The sequence below is a fragment of the Pelobates fuscus genome, chromosome 4, assembly GCF_036172605.1.
Source record: "Pelobates fuscus isolate aPelFus1 chromosome 4, aPelFus1.pri, whole genome shotgun sequence".
NCBI classification, from domain to species: Eukaryota; Metazoa; Chordata; class Amphibia; order Anura; family Pelobatidae; genus Pelobates; species Pelobates fuscus.
This window is the reverse complement of record NC_086320.1, coordinates 14,219,741-14,238,890: the sequence shown is the minus strand read 5'-3', so window position 1 is coordinate 14,238,890 and position 19,150 is coordinate 14,219,741. Positions and strand designations below refer to the sequence as shown.

The following is a 19,150-nucleotide window of genomic DNA, read 5'->3' as shown; positions in this document are numbered from 1 at the left end:
GGGACTTATTCTATAGGATAGTCTTTTCGTGGCGCTATAGAGCTCATCTCTATGTGGGGAGAAATTCTACCATTTAAAAGCATGTTTAGCTAGTTTTTGTTCTATATTACAAAAGTGGCAATGTGGGGACCGCTAGTGGCTGAATAACAATATTACCTCTCTTCATCCTTTAAAACACTATTGCTACATATTCTCTTCCTACCTGGCTAACACAAGAAATGCATTCCAGTAAAGACAAACATTCCAACAAAGACAGATTATTTAGAATATTGTTATTGGAACTTTCTGCAGGTTTCTTGTTTTTATTGGCTTTTAACTGTTGTATGTATTGTTCACATGTTTGTGATTGCCTGTTGGCCTTCAGCTACAAGTGTCGAGAAAACCAGACAGGAAACTCCAGGAATATGAAGTTGTAAATGTAGCTTGAGAGCCACAGCCCAGAAAGAAAAACCAGGTCAAGATAAGAGAAAGAGTTACAAGAAAAATAATCTTATAGGAGAGGAGAAAGAGAGCGAAGAAGACCAGGTGAGCAAGTGGAGGACAATCGCTAAGTACGAGCAATCTTTCCATCCATGAAGCTGAAATCTGGGAGAAATCAGAACAGGAGAACGTCCAAACCTTGGGGAGGGAATGGCTCAGACGTTTTTTGTCTGTACAAATGATTCAGATAATAAGATCAGATGAGCCAAAAGGGCATGTAAATGGGCTAATTTTGTATATATTTTTGCAGCACACTGATAGGAGCATTATCTCACCATTTGGTTCACAAATCAAGTGAGCAGAAGTAACCAATCGAGGAAAAACCATAAGGTAAAAAGAAAATCTATATTCATATTCTGTATATTTTTTACTGCTCCCCTTTTTTCCCCTCGGTTGGTCACTTCTCAGTTGATCTGCGAATAAAGTCCACATTTAGTGACTGTTCCCCAGTCATCAATCAGCTTTTTTTCCTATCAGCCGTCAATTATTTTGGCGCCACAAGCAAACCATATTGTCCATTGCCTGTGTCATGTTTTGTGATAATCCCATATAGCAGTTACGGAATTCATAAGACTTTCTGATTGCCAAAATGTTATCTGAAACAGAACGCACAAGTCTACAAAGTATCCATTTTCCATCTGGGTCAACAAACTGACTTATTACAATACGTGTAAGTACACCGGTGAGCAATTTGCAGAATGCATCACTTTGATTTTTCCATGCATTCGTATTTATTTTGCCCTTTTCGTGTATTATTCTACATGTTATGCAAACCATAAATCTAGTGCTTTGTTTCCTGTGTTTAAAGAATTACTCCAATTACCTTGATCACTTCTGTTTTTAGAAGTGATTGTGGCGGTAGGAGGCTATATGTGCAGTGACTATGCTTGATACATTGCACATACAGAGATATTTTTAGTTTTGTGCGAGGGCTGGTTACACCTCCAGTAAACGTGACTGAGGCAGCCTGGATCTCCGTCCAAGCCTGCCTAATGCCAATTCTGCAAACAATGAACGTCTGTTGTCAGCGCGTTGGTAACAGATGTAATGAGCCTCTCCCTTACAGGCATTTATCTCACCTCCCTCTCGCCTTCATTTAAGCCTCCTGTGCCGGGATCTTCTGGATTTGTTATTTTACATATCCGCACATATTTTACATGCGTGTTCCAATATCACAGACACACAGATTACACATGAAACATAAGAGCATTCTCACATACATGCAATACCCATGTACAATGTTTATATGATGGAAACTGTGTATTACTTCAGTCACAATGTTCTACATACTAGCAATCTGTGCGTTTTATCAGTAAATTCTTATTTTACGACAAAATCATTCCATCTTTTTCACTAGTCTTACTGTGCAAACATCTCACTTACTTGTGGTTTTGGCAGGTGCTAACGTGGATGTGATGTAGCTTGCTGTGGATGATGTTGTGGTTGTGGCATTAGTTGATGTACCAACGGTTGTGTTACAAGGAGCAGACTTTGGTATCGAAGAGCTAGCGGTGGTATTATTGGTATACCGTAACGGGGGTCTGGAATCTTTAGTAATAACTGTAGAGACCATTGTGCTCCGTGTAGTTGTAGAAGATTTTAGATATCCCTTTTTTGATACGGTTGTTGTGATTTTAGTAGTTGCCATTTGCACGTTTATCTTCTTGGTGTTTTTTCTGTTAGCTGATACAATAGACTTCTCTGGATTGGTTATTGGTGACGGTGTGTGTTCAGGTGTCATTATACATTGTGTTTTTGTAGTGTTGATTGTAGTCGGTTTGATGGTTGAGTCCCCAATAATGACGGTTTCTGATACAATGATATCTGGCGTTCCTAATAGGATGGATTGGGCAGTGCCTACTGGAATCTCGGTATTTGTAGCCGGTCCTCGGGTGAGGACAGATATCAATATTTCTGAAGTGGTTGATGTCTGTACAATTACTGCAGAGATATAAAAACAGAAGTAGCATTTTAGAAGGACCTGTCACTTCCAGATAGTCTAATTTGTTTACTCATTTTAATACACATTATGTGAGGTGTGAAGTGTTAAAATCTACTCCTTTTTATCCTGTAACTGGGTGGCTCCATCTTAGCTCCCTGTCAATCACTGTTAAAAGACCATTCCTGTAGACGTGCATTCACATTCTTAGCAATCACAAAATTACCAAAACTTTAGATTTTTCAGCCATTTAGTCAGAAGTATAATACAAAGCCGCCCATGACAGAATGGCTTACGGACGGAATTAATTCAATCATTGCCTCCGTTGCAGCATGGCGAGCGGGGAGATGGGGGATGTATAACGCTATTTATATGCTCCCCATGTCTCTTGCCACAGGGAGGTATAAGCTACGCTGACCATTTTCTAGGGATATTTATCTCCTCTCTGTGTCCCCAATTTTAAGAACAGTGATCTGTCTGTCGCCCGTGCCTCCACCTTGGGGGTAATATAATTTAATTAAAATAAATACATTTTAAACATCAAGGGCCACATAGTGTCCCTGGGCATTGGGTGAGTTATTACATGATTTGTGGGCAAATAGCTCACCATCCACCCTCCTGCCCCCACCCTGGCCTGCCTTTTGGGTCTATTGATTGAAGAAAAAAAAACAAAAAACATTGAGACAGTGACAAATAACTCTCCATTGGTTTATTTATTTTTACATATCAGTAACTTACCATCAGGATGCTATCACTAAAATAAAAAAATGCATTTTATTTCACTGTGAAATTTGGGACAATATATCTGAAAAAGAAATATAGCCCCGAATCTCGGCCATCTATTCGTCAATAAACCATTTATCAAAGGAAAATAGTTCTAAACTCTATGGGGATTATCTACTTAGCATTGAATTGCAGCAAAACGACAACGACTAATACACACAAGCTCTGACTGTAGCTACGTTGGAGATTTGTTTTCGTAAATCTATTATTTTAGCCTAACGTTTGCAGTTCAGTTCCGTATAATTCGGTATTTAGTTGATAAACCCCATTGCATTTTAAAGTCCGTTCCTTATGTGAGTAAAGAAAAAAAGAAAAAAAAAAAACAATAATCTAAACTTTAGAATATTATGAAACAGACACAGATCTGCTATTTCATGGTGTTATTTACTAAACTGGAATTTAAGTTGGAAAAGAAAAATTGGAAAAAATCTCCAGTTTAACTATTTCTGTGCTTCAGTTTTTTTTTTATAAAAAAATTAGCAATTCCCAATTTATTAATAAATAAAACAAACACAACCTATTTACGTCTGAGCTTGTCCCCCTGAAATGATTTGCCATTTCATTTCTGTTGTTATCTGGTTCTGACTGATTACGGCTGCTATCTGGTTCTGTTCAGAAGTCACATAAAAATGACTCAAACTTTAAGATCTCTCGGGATCCACAACCCTTTAACTTACCAAAAGTGAGCAGCAAGAAGACAGAAGCCACGTGAAGTCTCGCCATGAGTGACATTATCCAGCAATGACAGTCTGGGGTAAATCCGAGGACTTTACAAGACATGCAATTCCTACTTGTAGATTTCTCGAGATATTGACATCCTCACGGCAACGCACAAAGCTTAGGTGGGGCCTAATTGCTGGCAAGACATGATGTGGCATTCTTAATGCATCATTACATCAAAGAAATAACGATCGGCCCATCTGCGGTCAGGAAATCATCTGCAGGAAAAAACAAAGCTCTAGAACAAGTCTGACAAGGACCCAGTCTCATCCCATGTAAATATCAGCCCACACGAATAATATTCCTAGCAGTAATTGCAGATACTTCCATTGTTCTCAGACAGACGGAGAACTTCCTATCAGGATGCTGCAGATAATGTAATAAAGGATATATTAACAAAAGAATGGTGGGCACACCCGGTGTCAGCCATATGCAATTAATACAGATAAGGGTGCTCAGTCATAAAGCCCTATTTCCAAAAGGCTACTGATACAATAATAGGATACTGAAAAGTATACAAAACAAAACACACACACAACAGGTATCAACACTGTCAGATTAAAGTATCAATATAGCCAAACATATACAGAGAATATGCAATCACCGACTAAGACCAAAAAAAGAGATAAAAAAAAAATCAATCACACCTGACCTGGCGCTTCTGCTCCTCTTCCCCACTCAATGGTCAAAGGCAGATAAGAAAATAGCATCTATTATAATCTTAGCGGCCCGCCATCTACTGGGTCAACATTGGAAGAGTACTGTTTGCCCCCCTAGACAGGAGCTCATAGATAGGATAAATTTGTACTACAAATATGAAATGCTTTCAGAAGACTCTTATACTAAGAGAAACCAGACTGAACAGATGTGGAGGCCCTGGGTTGACCTCCTGGACAGGCATTCAACTCATAACCTGCCCATATGATCCTGATAGGTTACATAGAACAGCACCACATACGACTGGGTAAACACACCTCCATGACACAGTCATAACAAACGATCGCTAATCAGGAGTATTAAATGATGAATTATGATAATGTGGATAACAGGAATACTTACCCTGTAACTAACTGTGGAATATGTATGCGATAGAGTCGTTGCCAAATTGCCTAATTGCCTAAAAGTAACTAACCTTAGACGACCGCCCACAGACAAATGTTGATTGTGTTACCTGTTACATGTTATATAGAAATGTTATATAGAGTACGCTATGTAGGGTACATCGTATAACAGTACGCCATATAAGGTTTATTATATAAAATACTGTAAAGCTATTGTGATTCATTGCAGATGATGCATGACCCCACCCCCTCACCCTCCCCCTTTCTTTATTCTGTATCCCTACCCTTTTTATCTTCCTGAAAAAATAAAAATCTTAAATTTAAAAATAAGATAAAAAATCAATCTGAAATATGTGAACTGAGTGGTATAACCACAAATATAGAAAAACCTTATTTGTGATACCTATGTGAGAGTGTAAACCAAAAAGTACATACCGAAAATAGAACCTGTTAAGGCGCATGAGAAGAGGGTGAAGGGGAAATTTTTTTTAAAAAATAGCCCCCCAACGTTTCTGCGCTATCCGTCATTATCAAGGGAGCTTGTAGTGCAAAAAATATCACCTTCATATACCAACACTTAATAACAAAATATAGGACACCTGAGTGAAGTGGGTGGCCACCCACAAATGATTGGAACTCTCACAACCATAGTCACATTACGATGGTTGGCAAGGTAACCAATAAACAAATAAATAGACTATGGAATGTTCATTTAATTATTCATTATTTTTTTTTTTTTCTTGTTTAACCATTTAATTAAACATGGTGAACAGACGTAAAGACGTTGTAAATTGTAGGGTGAAATTCTAACAGTGGAGAAATCCTATGGAAAACAATTTATTGTTCTTACTGACTCATTTTTTTTTTTTAATTCTTTATTTTTGTGGTGCGCATGTTAACAAACGGGCCCATGGTGCCACAACAGCATTCCAGGGCGAAACATTCAGATACATATATACAATGTGGCAAATGGAGGGTCTGCACATTTTTATGATATGAGTGTGAGTCGTGTGCCTATAGCCCACAAGAAGAATGTATGTGTGTCCATACTAAGTGTGTTGGTCGTCTGAGGTGTCTGTCATACCAATTGTGGGTGAAGTTCTGACCGTGGTCGCAGATAGGGCGTCTAGTGTAAAGTTGGTGTACCTAGGCTCGTGTGGCTTAACTGTTGTTAGTGGTACCTGCGCATTAGTGAGCCTCGGTATGCGTTATTCGGGTCTGTGGTATGGTGTTAAACCTATGCGTTTGTCCTGTCGTGGAAGCTAGGGGCGCAGCGCCTAGTTTAGGGGCTGCTTGTGCCAGTCATCTGAGGGTGCAACCGAGGGTAGGGGGGGTCAGGTAATCTGCCTATAGTAGTGAGCATGTGTTGTAGTGGTGCACAAACTAGGGAGAATTATAACAAGGGTAACATGGTTTGCCTGGTAGGGGCAACTTGGTGTTGGTACATGTCTGTAGACATGGATTATTCATTATTTTGATTATTTTTTTCTATCCATTCTTTTTATTTATCTTACTTTTACTTATACTGGGGACTGTGGGCATGGGCGTAGGAACCCCCACAAATCTGGGGGGGATAGCTCGCCGGGTATATTCTTATTCCGTAAACTGGGAGTTGTTTATCCCATTGTACAGAGCTACAGAATTTGATGGCGCTATGTAAATAATAATAATAATACTGTTACATTTCTGTGTGTGTGTGTGAAATAATATAATGTGAAGCATATCAGTGTATCGCATAGTGCCACAGCAATACAACTGACAGTAATGTGTGAGGTGCAAGTACATCACAGAACACCTCAGCAATAAAATGCATGGGAAAATGCAGTGTGTGAGTGTATCACAAGCTCTACAGCAAAATAACTCACAGGAACGTGCAGTTTGTGTGCGTATTACAGATCACCTCATCAATACAATGCACAGGAATGTACAGTGTTTGAATATATATCAGCCAACCCAATGCATGGCAAAACACTTCACTGCACCAATCAGCATCTCCTCACAGAGATGCGTTGAATCAATGCATTTCTATGAGGAGTGTTCAGTGTGAATGCTAGTGCTGCACGTTGTGCAACACTGGACTAGGAAGCACCTCTAGTGGCCGCCTGATAAGGTATTCCTCGGCAGTAATGCAAATACTGCCTTTTTCTGAAAAGGCAGTGCGCTTACATTAAAAAGCCTGCAGAGACATGCTATAAACACCAAAACTACTACGTTTAGCCGTTGTGGTTCTGGTGACTATAGTGTTAGATGTGAGCATTCCATGTGCTCAGTATGGCATCCCTGGCTAGATGTGAGCATTCCATGTGCTCAGTATGGTATCCCTGGCCGGATGTGAGCATTCCATGTGCTCAGTATGGTATCCCTGGTTAGACGTGAGCATTCCATGTGCTCAGTATGATATCCCTGGCTAGATGTGAGCATTCCATATGCTCAGTATGGTATCCCTGGTTAGACGTGAGCATTCCATGTGCTCAGTATGATATCCCTGGCCGGATGTGAGCATTCCATGTGCTCAGTATGGCATCCCTGGCTAGATGTGAGCATTCCATGTGCTCAGTATGATATCCCTGTCTAGATGTGAGCATTCCATGTGCTCAGTATGATATCCCTGGCTGGGAGCATTCAATGTGCTCAGTATGATATCCCTGGCTGGGAGCATTCAATGTGCTCAGTATGGTATCCCTGGCTAGATGTGAGCATTCCATGTGCTCAGTATGATATCCCTGGCCGGATGTGAGCATTCCATGTGCTCAGTATGGTATCCCTGGCTAGATGTGAGCATTCCATGTAATCAGTATGATATCCAGTGGCGTACACACAACCCATGGGGCCCCGGTGCGAAAACTGATCCGTGGCCCCCCCCCCCCCCCGCGCTTACTCTGCGCGGGCTGGGGCCGCAACACATGGCGGCGGGCACCTGGTCGCAGGGCTGCGAACCGTGCGACCGCGGTATGTACGCCAGTGCAAGCATAAACACATACACTTAAAGGACCACTACAGACACCCAGATCAAATCAGCTCAATGAAGTGGTCTGGGTGCCAGGTCTCTCTAGTTTTAACCCTGCAGCTGAAAACATAGCAGTTTCAGAGAAACTGCTATGTTTCACTGAGGGTTAATCCAGCCTCTAGTGGCTGTCTCATTGACAGCCGCTAGAGGATTTTCTGTGATTCTCACTGTGAAAATCACAGTGAGAAGACGCTGAACGTCCATAGGAAAGCATTGAGTAATGCTTTCCTATGGGCGGTTTGAATGCGCGCGTGGCTCTTGCCACGCATGTGCATTCGGAGCTGAGAGGCGAGAGACGGAGAGATCCCCAGCGCCAAGGGAGCCCGGCGCTGGAGAAAGGTAAGTGCTTTAGACACACACACACTCTCATGAACAGACGCACACATTTACTGACAGACACACACTCAGTGACAGACACACACACACTCACTAACACACACACACACACACACTCACTAACACACACACTAACACACTCACTAACACACACTAACACACTCACTAACGCACTCACTAACGCACTCACTAACACACTAACACTCACACTAACTAACACACTCACTAACACACTCACTAACACTAACACACTCACTAACACACTCACACTAACACACTCACTAACACTAACACTCACTAACACTAACACTCACTAACACACTCACACTGACACACTCACACTAACACAATCACTCACACTAACACAATCACTCACACTAACAGTAACACAATCACTCACACTAACAAACTCACACTAACACAATCACTCACACTAACACACTCACTAACAGTAACACACTCACTAACACAATCACTCACACTAACACAATCACTCACACTAACACACTCACTAACACACTCACTCACACTAACACACTCACTCACACTAACACACTCACTAACACACTCACTCACACTAACACACTCACTCACACTAACACACTCACTCACACTAACACACTCACTAACACACTCACTCACACTAACACACTCACTAACACACTCACTCACACTAACACACTCACTAACACACTCACTAACACACTCACTAACACACTCACTCACACTAACACACTCACACGTTTTTTTTTTAATTTAATCCCCCCAGCCTCCTTACCTGTGGGAGAGCTGGGGGGATTCCCTGGGGTCCAGTGGTGTTGCTGGCCCTGCTGTCACCCGGCTGGCGGGCGCGCGAGGGAGCACTGTCTCCTGGGTGCTCCCTCTTCAGCTCCCTCGCGCGCCGCGTACTGATGCCGGAGCCGGAAGATGACGTCATCTTCCGGCTCCGGTTTCAGTGCGGTGCGCGAGGGAGCTGAAGAGGGAGCACTCAGGGGACAGTGCTCCCTCGCGCGCCTGCCAGCCGGGTGACAGCAGGGCCAGCCTCGGGGGGCCCGGAGGTGGCCGGCTCTTGGGCCCCCCAGCAGAAGAGGCTGGCCCTGTGGATACATACCTGGGTCGCAGGGCGGCCGGGCCCCCTGGTGGGCCGGGCCCGGTCGCAGCCGCGACCCCTGCGACCCCGGTATGTACGCCACTGATGATATCCCTGGCCAGATGTGAGCATTCCATGTGCTCAGTATGATATCCCTGGCCGGATGTGAGCATTCCATGTGCTCAGTATGATATCCCTGGCTAGATGTGAGCATTCCATGTGCTCAGTATGATATCCCTGGCCGGATGTGAGCATTCCATGTGCTCAGTATGGTATCCCTGTCTAGATGTGAGCATTCCATGTGCTCAGTATGGTATCCCTGTCTAGATGTGAGCATTCCATGTGCTCAGTATGGTATCCCTGGCTAGATGTGAGCATTCCATGTGCTCAGTATGGTATCCCTGTCTAGATGTGAGCATTCCATGTGCTCAGTATGATATCCCTGGCCGGATGTGAGCATTCCATGTGCTCAGTATGGCATCCCTGGCTAGATGTGAGCATTCCATGTGCTCAGTATGATATCCCTGTCTGGATGTGAGCATTCCATGTGCTCAGTATGATATCCCTGGCTGGGAGCATTCAATGTGCTCAGTATGATATCCCTGGCTGGGAGCATTCAATGTGCTCAGTATGGTATCCCTGGCTAGATGTGAGCATTCCATGTGCTCAGTATGATATCCCTGTCTAGATGTGAGCATTCCATGTACTCAGTATGATATCCCTGGCCGGATGTGAGCATTCCATGTGCTCAGTATGGTATCCCTGGCTAGATGTGAGCATTCCATGTAATCAGTATGATATCCAGTGGCGTACACACAACCCATGGGGCCCCGGTGCGAAAACTGATCCGTGGGCCCCCCCCCCCCCCCCCCGCGCTTACTCTGCGCGGGCTGGGGCCGCAACACATGGCGGCGGGCACCTGGTCGCAGGGCTGCGAACCGTGCGACCGCAGTATGTACGCCAGTGCATGCATAAACACATACACTTAAAGGACCACTACAGACACCCAGATCAAATCAGCTCAATGAAGTGGTCTGGGTGCCAGGTCTCTCTAGTTTTAACCCTGCAGCTGAAAACATAGCAGTTTCAGAGAAACTGCTATGTTTCACTGAGGGTTAATCCAGCCTCTAGTGGCTGTCTCATTGACAGCCGCTAGAGGATTTTCTGTGATTCTCACTGTGAAAATCACAGTGAGAAGACGCTGAACGTCCATAGGAAAGCATTGAGTAATGCTTTCCTATGGGCGGTTTGAATGCGCGCGTGGCTCTTGCCACGCATGTGCATTCGGAGCTGAGAGGCGAGAGACGGAGAGATCCCCAGCGCCAAGGGAGCCCGGCGCTGGAGAAAGGTAAGTGCTTTAGACACACACACACTCTCATGAACAGACGCACACATTTACTGACAGACACACACTCAGTGACAGACACACACACACTCACTAACACACTCACTAACACACTAACACTCACACTAACTAACACACTCACTAACACACTCACTAACACTAACACACTCACTAACACACTCACACTAACACACTCACTAACACTAACACTCACTAACACTAACACTCACTAACACACTCACACTGACACACTCACACTAACACAATCACTCACACTAACACAATCACTCACACTAACAGTAACACAATCACTCACACTAACACACTCACACTAACACAATCACTCACACTAACACACTCACTAACAGTAACACACTCACTAACACAATCACTCACACTAACACAATCACTCACACTAACACACTCACTAACACACTCACTCACACTAACACACTCACTCACACTAACACACTCACTAACACACTCACTCACACTAACACACTCACTCACACTAACACACTCACTAACACACTCACTCACACTAACACACTCACTAACACACTCACTCACACTAACACACTCACTAACACACTCACTAACACACTCACTCACACTAACACACTCACTCACACTAACACACTCACACGTTTTTTTTTTAATTTAATCCCCCCAGCCTCCTTACCTGTGGGAGAGCTGGGGGGATTCCCTGGGGTCCAGTGGTGTTGCTGGCCCTGCTGTCACCCGGCTGGCGGGCGCGCGAGGGAGCACTGTCTCCTGGGTGCTCCCTCTTCAGCTCCCTCGCGCGCCGCGTACTCATGCCGGAGCCGGAAGATGACGTCATCTTCCGGCTCCGGTTTCAGTGCGTGTGCGCGAGGGAGCTGAAGAGGGAGCACTCAGGGGACAGTGCTCCCTCGCGCGCCCGCCAGCCGGGTGACAGCAGGGCCAGCCTCGGGGGGCCCGGAGGTGGCCGGCTCTTGGGCCCCCCAGCAGAAGAGGCTGGCCCTGTGGATACATACCTGGGTCGCAGGGCGGCCGGGCCCCCTGGTGGGCCGGGCCCGGTCGCAGCCGCGACCCCTGCGACCCCGGTATGTACGCCACTGATGATATCCCTGGCCAGATGTGAGCATTCCATGTGCTCAGTATGATATCCCTGGCCGGATGTGAGCATTCCATGTGCTCAGTATGATATCCCTGGCTAGATGTGAGCATTCCATGTGCTCAGTATGATATCCCTGGCCGGATGTGAGCATTCCATGTGCTCAGTATGGTATCCCTGTCTAGATGTGAGCATTCCATGTGCTCAGTATGGTATCCCTGTCTAGATGTGAGCATTCCATGTGCTCAGTATGGTATCCCTGGCTAGATGTGAGCATTCCATGTGCTCAGTATGGTATCCCTGTCTAGATGTGAGCATTCCATGTGCTCAGTATGATATCCCTGGCCGGATGTGAGCATTCCATGTGCTCAGTATGGCATCCCTGGCTAGATGTGAGCATTCCATGTGCTCAGTATGGTATCCCTGGCTAGATGTGAGCATTCCATGTGCTCAGTATGATATCCCTGGCCGGATGTGAGCATTCCATATGCTCAGTATGATATCCCTGGCCGGATGTGAGCATTCCATGTGCTCAGTATGGCATCCCTGGCTAGATGTGAGCATTCCATGTGCTCAGTATGGCATCCCTGGCTAGATGTGAGCATTCCATGTGCTCAGTATGATATCCCTGGCTAGATGTGAGCATTCCATGTGCTCAGTATGGTATCCCTGGCTAGATGTGAGCATTCCATGCCCTCAGTATGGCATCCCTGGCTAGATATGAGCATTCCATGTGCTCAGTATGATATCCCTGTCCGGATGTGAGCATTCCATGTGCTCAGTATGATATCTCTGGCTGGGAGCATTCAATGTGCTCAGTATGGTATCCCTGGCTAGATGTGAGCATTCCATGTGCTCAGTATGATATCCCTGTCTAGATGTGAGCATTCCATGTAATCAGTATGATATCCCTGGCCAGATGTGAGCATTCCATGTACTCAGTATGATATCCCTGGCCGGATGTGAGCATTCCATGTGCTTAGTATGGTATCCCTGGCTAGATGTGAGCATTCCATGTGCTCAGTATGGTATCCCTGTCTAGATGTGAGCATTCCATGTGCTCAGTATGGTATCCCTGGCTAGATGTGAGCATTCCATGTGCTCAGTATGGTATCCCTGTCTAGATGTGAGCATTCCATGTGCTCAGTATGGTATCCCTGGCTAGATGTGAGCATTCCATGTGCTCAGTATGGTATCCCTGTCTAGATGTGAGCATTCCATGTGCTCAGTATGATATCCCTGGCCGGATATGAGCATTCCATGTGCTCAGTATGGCATCCCTGGCTAGATGTGAGCATTCCATGTGCTCAGTATGATATCCCTGGCCGGATGTGAGCATTCCATGTGCTCAGTATGGCATCCCTGGCTAGATGTGAGCATTCCATGTGCTCAGTATGGCATCCCTGGCTAGATGTGAGCATTCCATGTGCTCAGTATGATATCCCTGGCTAGATGTGAGCATTCCATGTGCTCAGTATGGTATCCCTGGCTAGATGTGAGCATTCCATGCCCTCAGTATGGCATCCCTGGCTAGATATGAGCATTCCATGTGCTCAGTATGATATCCCTGTCCGGATGTGAGCATTTCATGTGCTCAGTATGATATCTCTGGCTGGGAGCATTCAATGTGCTCAGTATGGTATCCCTGGCTAGATGTGAGCATTCCATGTGCTCAGTATGATATCCCTGTCTAGATGTGAGCATTCCATGTAATCAGTATGATATCCCTGGCCAGATGTGAGCATTCCATGTACTCAGTATGATATCCCTGGCCGGATGTGAGCATTCCATGTGCTTAGGATGGTATCCCTGGCTAGATGTGAGCATTCCATGTGCTCAGTATGATATCCCTGGCCTGATGTTAGCATTTCATGTGCTCAGTATGGTATCCCTGTCTAGATGTGAGCATTCCATGTGCTCAGTATGGTATCCCTGTCTAGATGTGAGCATTCCATGTGCTCAGTATGGTATCCCTGGCTAGATGTGAGCATTCCATGTGCTCAGTATGGTATCCCTGTCTAGATGTGAGCATTCCATGTGCTCAGTATGATATCCCTGGCCGGATATGAGCATTCCATGTGCTCAGTATGGCATCCCTGGCTAGATGTGAGCATTCCATGTGCTCAGTATGGTATCCCTGGCTAGATGTGAGCATTCCATGTGCTCAGTATGATATCCCTGGCCGGATGTGAGCATTCCATATGCTCAGTATGATATCCTTGGCCGGATGTGAGCATTCCATGTGCTCAGTATGGCATCCCTGGCTAGATGTGAGCATTCCATGTGCTCAGTATGGCATCCCTGGCTAGATGTGAGCATTCCATGTGCTCAGTATGGTATCCCTGGTTAGACGTGAGCATTCCATGTGCTCAGTATGATATCCCTGGCTAGATGTGAGCATTCCATGTGCTCAGACTGATATCCCTGGCTAGATGTGAGCATTCAATGTGCTCAGTATGGCATCCCTGGCTAGATGTGAGCATTCCATGTGCTCAGTATGATATCCCTGGCTAGATGTGAGCATTCCATGTGCTCAGACTGATATCCCTGGCTAGATGTGAGCATTCCATGTGCTCAGTATGGTATCCCTGGCTAGATGTGAGCATTCCATGTTCTCAGACTGATATCCCTGGCCGGATGTGCGCATTCCATGTGCTCAGTATGATATCCCTGGCTAGATGTGAGCATTCCATGTGCTCAGACTGATATCCCTGGCTAGATGTGAGCATTCCATGTGCTCAGTATGGTATCCCTGGTTAGACGTGAGCATTCCATGTGCTCAGTATGATATCCCTGGCTAGATGTGAGCATTCCATATGCTCAGTATGGTATCCCTGGTTAGACGTGAGCATTCCATGTGCACAGTATGATATCCCTGGCTAGATGTGAGCATTCCATGTGCTCAGACTGATATCCCTGGCTAGATGTGAGCATTCCATGTGCTCAGTATGGTATCCCTGGCCGGATGTGAGCATTCCATGTGCTCAGTATGGTATCCCTGGTTAGACGTGAGCATTCCATGTGCTCAGTATGATATCCCTGGCTAGATGTGAGCATTCCATATGCTCAGTATGGTATCCCTGGTTAGACGTGAGCATTCCATGTGCTCAGTATGATATCCCTGGCTAGATGTGAGCATTCCATGTGCTCAGACTGATATCCCTGGCTAGATGTGAGCATTCCATGTGCTCAGTATGGTATCCCTGGCCGGATGTGAGCATTCCATGTGCTCAGTATGGCATCCCTGGCTAGCTGCGAGCATTCCATGTGCTCAGTATGGTATCCCTGGTTAGATGTGAGCATTCCATGTGCTCAGTATGGTATCCCTGGCTAGATGTGAGCATTCCATGTGCTCAGACTGATATCCCTGGCCGGATGTGCGCATTCCATGTGCTCAGTATGATATCCCTGGCTAGATGTGAGCATTCCATGTGCTCAGTATGGTATCCCTGGCCGGATGTGAGCACTCCATGTGCTCAGTATGGCATCCCTGGCTAGATATGAGCATTCCATGTAATCAGTATCATATCCCTGGCTAGATGTGAGCATTCCATGTGCTCAGTATGGCATCCCTGGCTAGATGTGAGCATTCCATGTGCTCAGTATGATATCACTGGCCGGATGTGAGCATTCCATGTGCTCAGTATGGTATCCCTGGCTAGATGTGAGCATTCCATGTGCTCAGTATGATATCCCTGACCGGATGTGAGCTTTCCATGTGCTCAGTATGATATCCCTGGCTAGATGTGAGCATTCCATGTGCTCAGTATTATATCCCTGGCTGGATGGGAGCATTCCATGTGCTCAGTATGATATCCCTGGCTAGATGTGAGCATTCCAGGTGCTCAGTATGATATCCCTGGCTAGATGTGAGCATTCCATGTGCTCAGTATGGTATCCCTGGCTAGATGTGAGCATTCCACGTGCTCAGTATGGCATCCCTGGCTAGATGTGAGCATTCCATGTGCTCAGACTGATATCCCTGTCTAGATGTGAGCATTCCATGTGATCAGTATGATATCCCTGGCTAGATGTGAGCATTCCATGTTCTCAGTATGGTATCCCTGGTTAGACGTCAGCATTCCATGTGCTCAGTATGGTATCCCTGGCCGGATGTGAGCATTCCATGTGCTCAGTATAATTCCATGTAATCAGTATGATATCCCTGGCCGGATGTGAGCTTCCCATGTGCTCAGTATGGTATCCCTGGCTAGATGTGAGCATTCTATGTCCTCAGTATGGCATCCCTGGCTAGATGTGAGCATTCCATGTGCTCAGTATGGTATCCCTGGCTAGATGTGAGCATTCCATGTGCTCAGTATGATATCCCTGTCTGGATGTGAGCATTCCATGTGCTCAGTATGATATCCCTGGTTAACCCCTCTATCCACCCGTCCCTAATCGTCTCCCCTCAAACCACCTAGCCTCCTAACCCCCATAAAACAAGTAATATATCTTCTTGTACTTACCGTTCTGAAGACACCAGCAGTGCTCTAAGCTCAGGGTTCAGGGCTGAAAGCGTGAGGCGCTGCTCTGCAGTTGTAGGAGACCGGGGCCAGGGCTGGTGCAAGGATTTTTGCTGCCCTAGGCAAAAGTAAAGTGTGTGATTTTCTGTGTATAAGGGGTGCATTGTGTGTGATTGTGTGTGTGTGATGGATGTCACTCTCCCTCCCCTACCCTCCCTGTCAATTTCTTCTCCCCCCTCCCCTACCAATTTCTTCTCCCCCCTCCCCTTCCAATTTCTTCTCCCCCGTCCCCTACCAATTTCTTCTCCCCGCTCCCCTACGAATTTCTTCTCCCCCCTCCCCTACCAATTTCTTCTCCCCCCTCCCCTACCAATTTCTTCTCCCCCCTCCCCTACCAATTTCTTTCTCCCCCCCCCTCCCCTACCAATTTCTTCTCCCCCTCCCCAACTAATTTCTTCCTCCCCCTCCCCTGCCAATTTCCTTCTCCCCCCTCCCCTACCAATTTCTTCTCCCCCCGCCCCAACCAATTTCTTCTCCCCCCTCCCCTACCAATTTCTTCTCCCCCCTCCCCTACCAATTTCTTCTCCCCCCTCCCCTACCAATTTCTTTCTCCCCCCCCTACCAATTTCCTTCTCCCCCTCCCCTGCCAATTTTCTTCCCCCCACTCTCCTGTTAATTTCCTTCTCCCCCTCCCCTACTAATTTCTTCCTCCACCCCAGGGGAGGGCTGGCAGCGTTAGGCCTGGGGGGCAAATCCAGTCAAGTGGCCCATTGCACCAAGAGGAGAGTAAAAACACCAGTCACCTAAACAGACACTCAATGACAGGCACACACACACTTGCTGATTTGGCACACACTAAAAAACACACACTCACTGACAGGCACACAGACCACACACAGAAAGAGACACTGTTACAGGCATACTGACTAAGACAGACAGACATACTGGGGCACACACACACAGACATACTGGCGCGCACACACACAGACATACTGACACACACAGACATACTCATACACACACATACACCCAAACTTTACACTTTTAAAACTAGTAGACAGGGGCTGAGTAAAGAGACAGGGCTGTAGTGAGGGGACAGGGGCTGTAGTGGAGGGTATACGCTGTAATTGGGGGTTTAGGAAATGTTGGGGGGGGGGGGTAGAGGCTGAAGTAGGTTGAAGGCTACAATTTGGGAAAGGGGCTGTGGTGTGGGTGATATGGGTTGCAATTGGGGGAGAGGAGCTGTAGTGAGGATGTTATGGGGCTGTAGTGGGGGGCATGGGGCTGAGGAAGGGGACAGGGCTGAAGAAAGGTAATGGGACAGAGGCTGAGTAAGGGGACAAGGGCTGAGGAGGGGACGGGGGACAGGAGGGAGGACAGGTGCTGACTAAGGGGACAGGGGCTGATGAGAGGGGACAGGGCTGAGGAGGGGGGACAGGGGCTGGAAAAGGGGACATGGGCTAAGGTAGGGAACAGGGGCTGACTAAAGGGACAGGGGCTGAGGAGGGGGGACAGGGGCTGACTAAGGGGACAGGGCTGAGGAGGGGGGCAGGGGCTTACTAAGGGGACAGGACTGAGGAAGGGTGACGGGGCTGAGGTAGGGGACAGGAGCTGAGGAGGGCACAGGGGCTGAGGAGGGGACAGAGCCTGACTAAGGGGACAGGGCTGAGGAAGGATGACAGGGAATGACTGAGGGGACAGGGCTGATGAGGGGGGACAGGGGCTGAGGAGGGGAATAAAAAACAAGCTAAAGTGTATTTCCCCGCTCCCTGAGTCTTACCATAGGCCAGGGAGGGGAGGGCAGGAGCAGGAGCAGCAACCAGCATACAGCAGCCAGCAGTCAGTGGAGTCGGCCGGCCTCTCCTGATGATGGGGCGTGACTTCCTTTGCTCTTCTCCCAGACTCCCCAGCGGTCCTGGGAGAAGAGCAGTGAAAGTCATGCCCCCTACTCCTAACATCATCAGGAGAGGCCAGCCGACTGCAGGGAGAGAGATAAGTTGAAAAATTTGAGTCCTCAGCCAGAGGCAGGGGATTCAGATTTTTCAAATTTTTGCTGGATGCGGACGGCCCTGGGTTTAGAGCGGCCTGGGGGGCAATTGCCTCCCTGCCCCCCTTCCCAGCCCGCCCCTGCTCCACCCACCCCTTCAAATTTCCTTCTCCCCCCTCCCCTGCCAATTTCCTTCTCCCCCCTCCCCTGCCAATTTCCTTCTCCCCCTCCCCTACTAATTTCTTCCTCCCCCCTCCCCTACTAATTTCCTCCTCCCCCCTCCCCTGCCAATTTCCTTCTCCCCCCTCCCCTACTAATTTCTTCCTCCCCTCTCCCCTACTAATTTCCTCCTCCCCCCTCCCCTGCCAATTTCCTTCTCCCCCTCCCCTACTAATTTCTTCCTCCCCCCTCCCCTGCCACGCACGAGTGTACGCACTATAGGTTGTAAAAAAGTATCAATATAGTGGGACAGAGGTGAAAGAAGTGAATTCACCACTGCCACTATAGGTCGACCTGGGGGATGTACTGGGTCTTTGTGCATCTTGGGGAGGATATAAATTACTGGGATAATAGACTTATCCATATTTAAGAATTTATATTCGTCCTGGTTCAAGACACCTTCCTCCAATCCTTGGTTCAAAAATGTGATAAGAGCTTTTTTAATATTAGGTTCTGGATTAGTCGTAAGTTTGCCATATGTGGTCTCTTCTTTAAGTTGATTAAAAATTTCCTCTAAATAAAATTCCCTGATCACTCAGGTGTCTTTTATTTTGTTATTAAGTGTAGGTATATGAAGGTGATATTTTTTGCACTACAAGCTCCCTTGATGAAGGCGGACAG

At 46.7% G+C, this 19,150-nt stretch overlaps 1 protein-coding gene across 1 annotated transcript in view; it reads right to left on the bottom strand.

The window, feature by feature from the left end:
* The window catches only part of LOC134607702 (uncharacterized), a 35,870-nt gene extending 31,787 nt beyond the window's left edge, over positions 1-4,083 (bottom strand). Inside the window, exons 1-2 of the mRNA XM_063450243.1 lie at positions 3,880-4,083; positions 1,864-2,421 (exon numbers count right to left, since the gene is read on the bottom strand). Coding sequence (XP_063306313.1) covers positions 1,864-2,421; positions 3,880-3,982 — 661 coding nt within the window. The 5' untranslated portion in view covers positions 3,983-4,083. The remainder of the gene's footprint in view (positions 1-1,863; positions 2,422-3,879) is intronic.
* Positions 4,084-19,150: the final 15,067 nt, after the last annotated feature.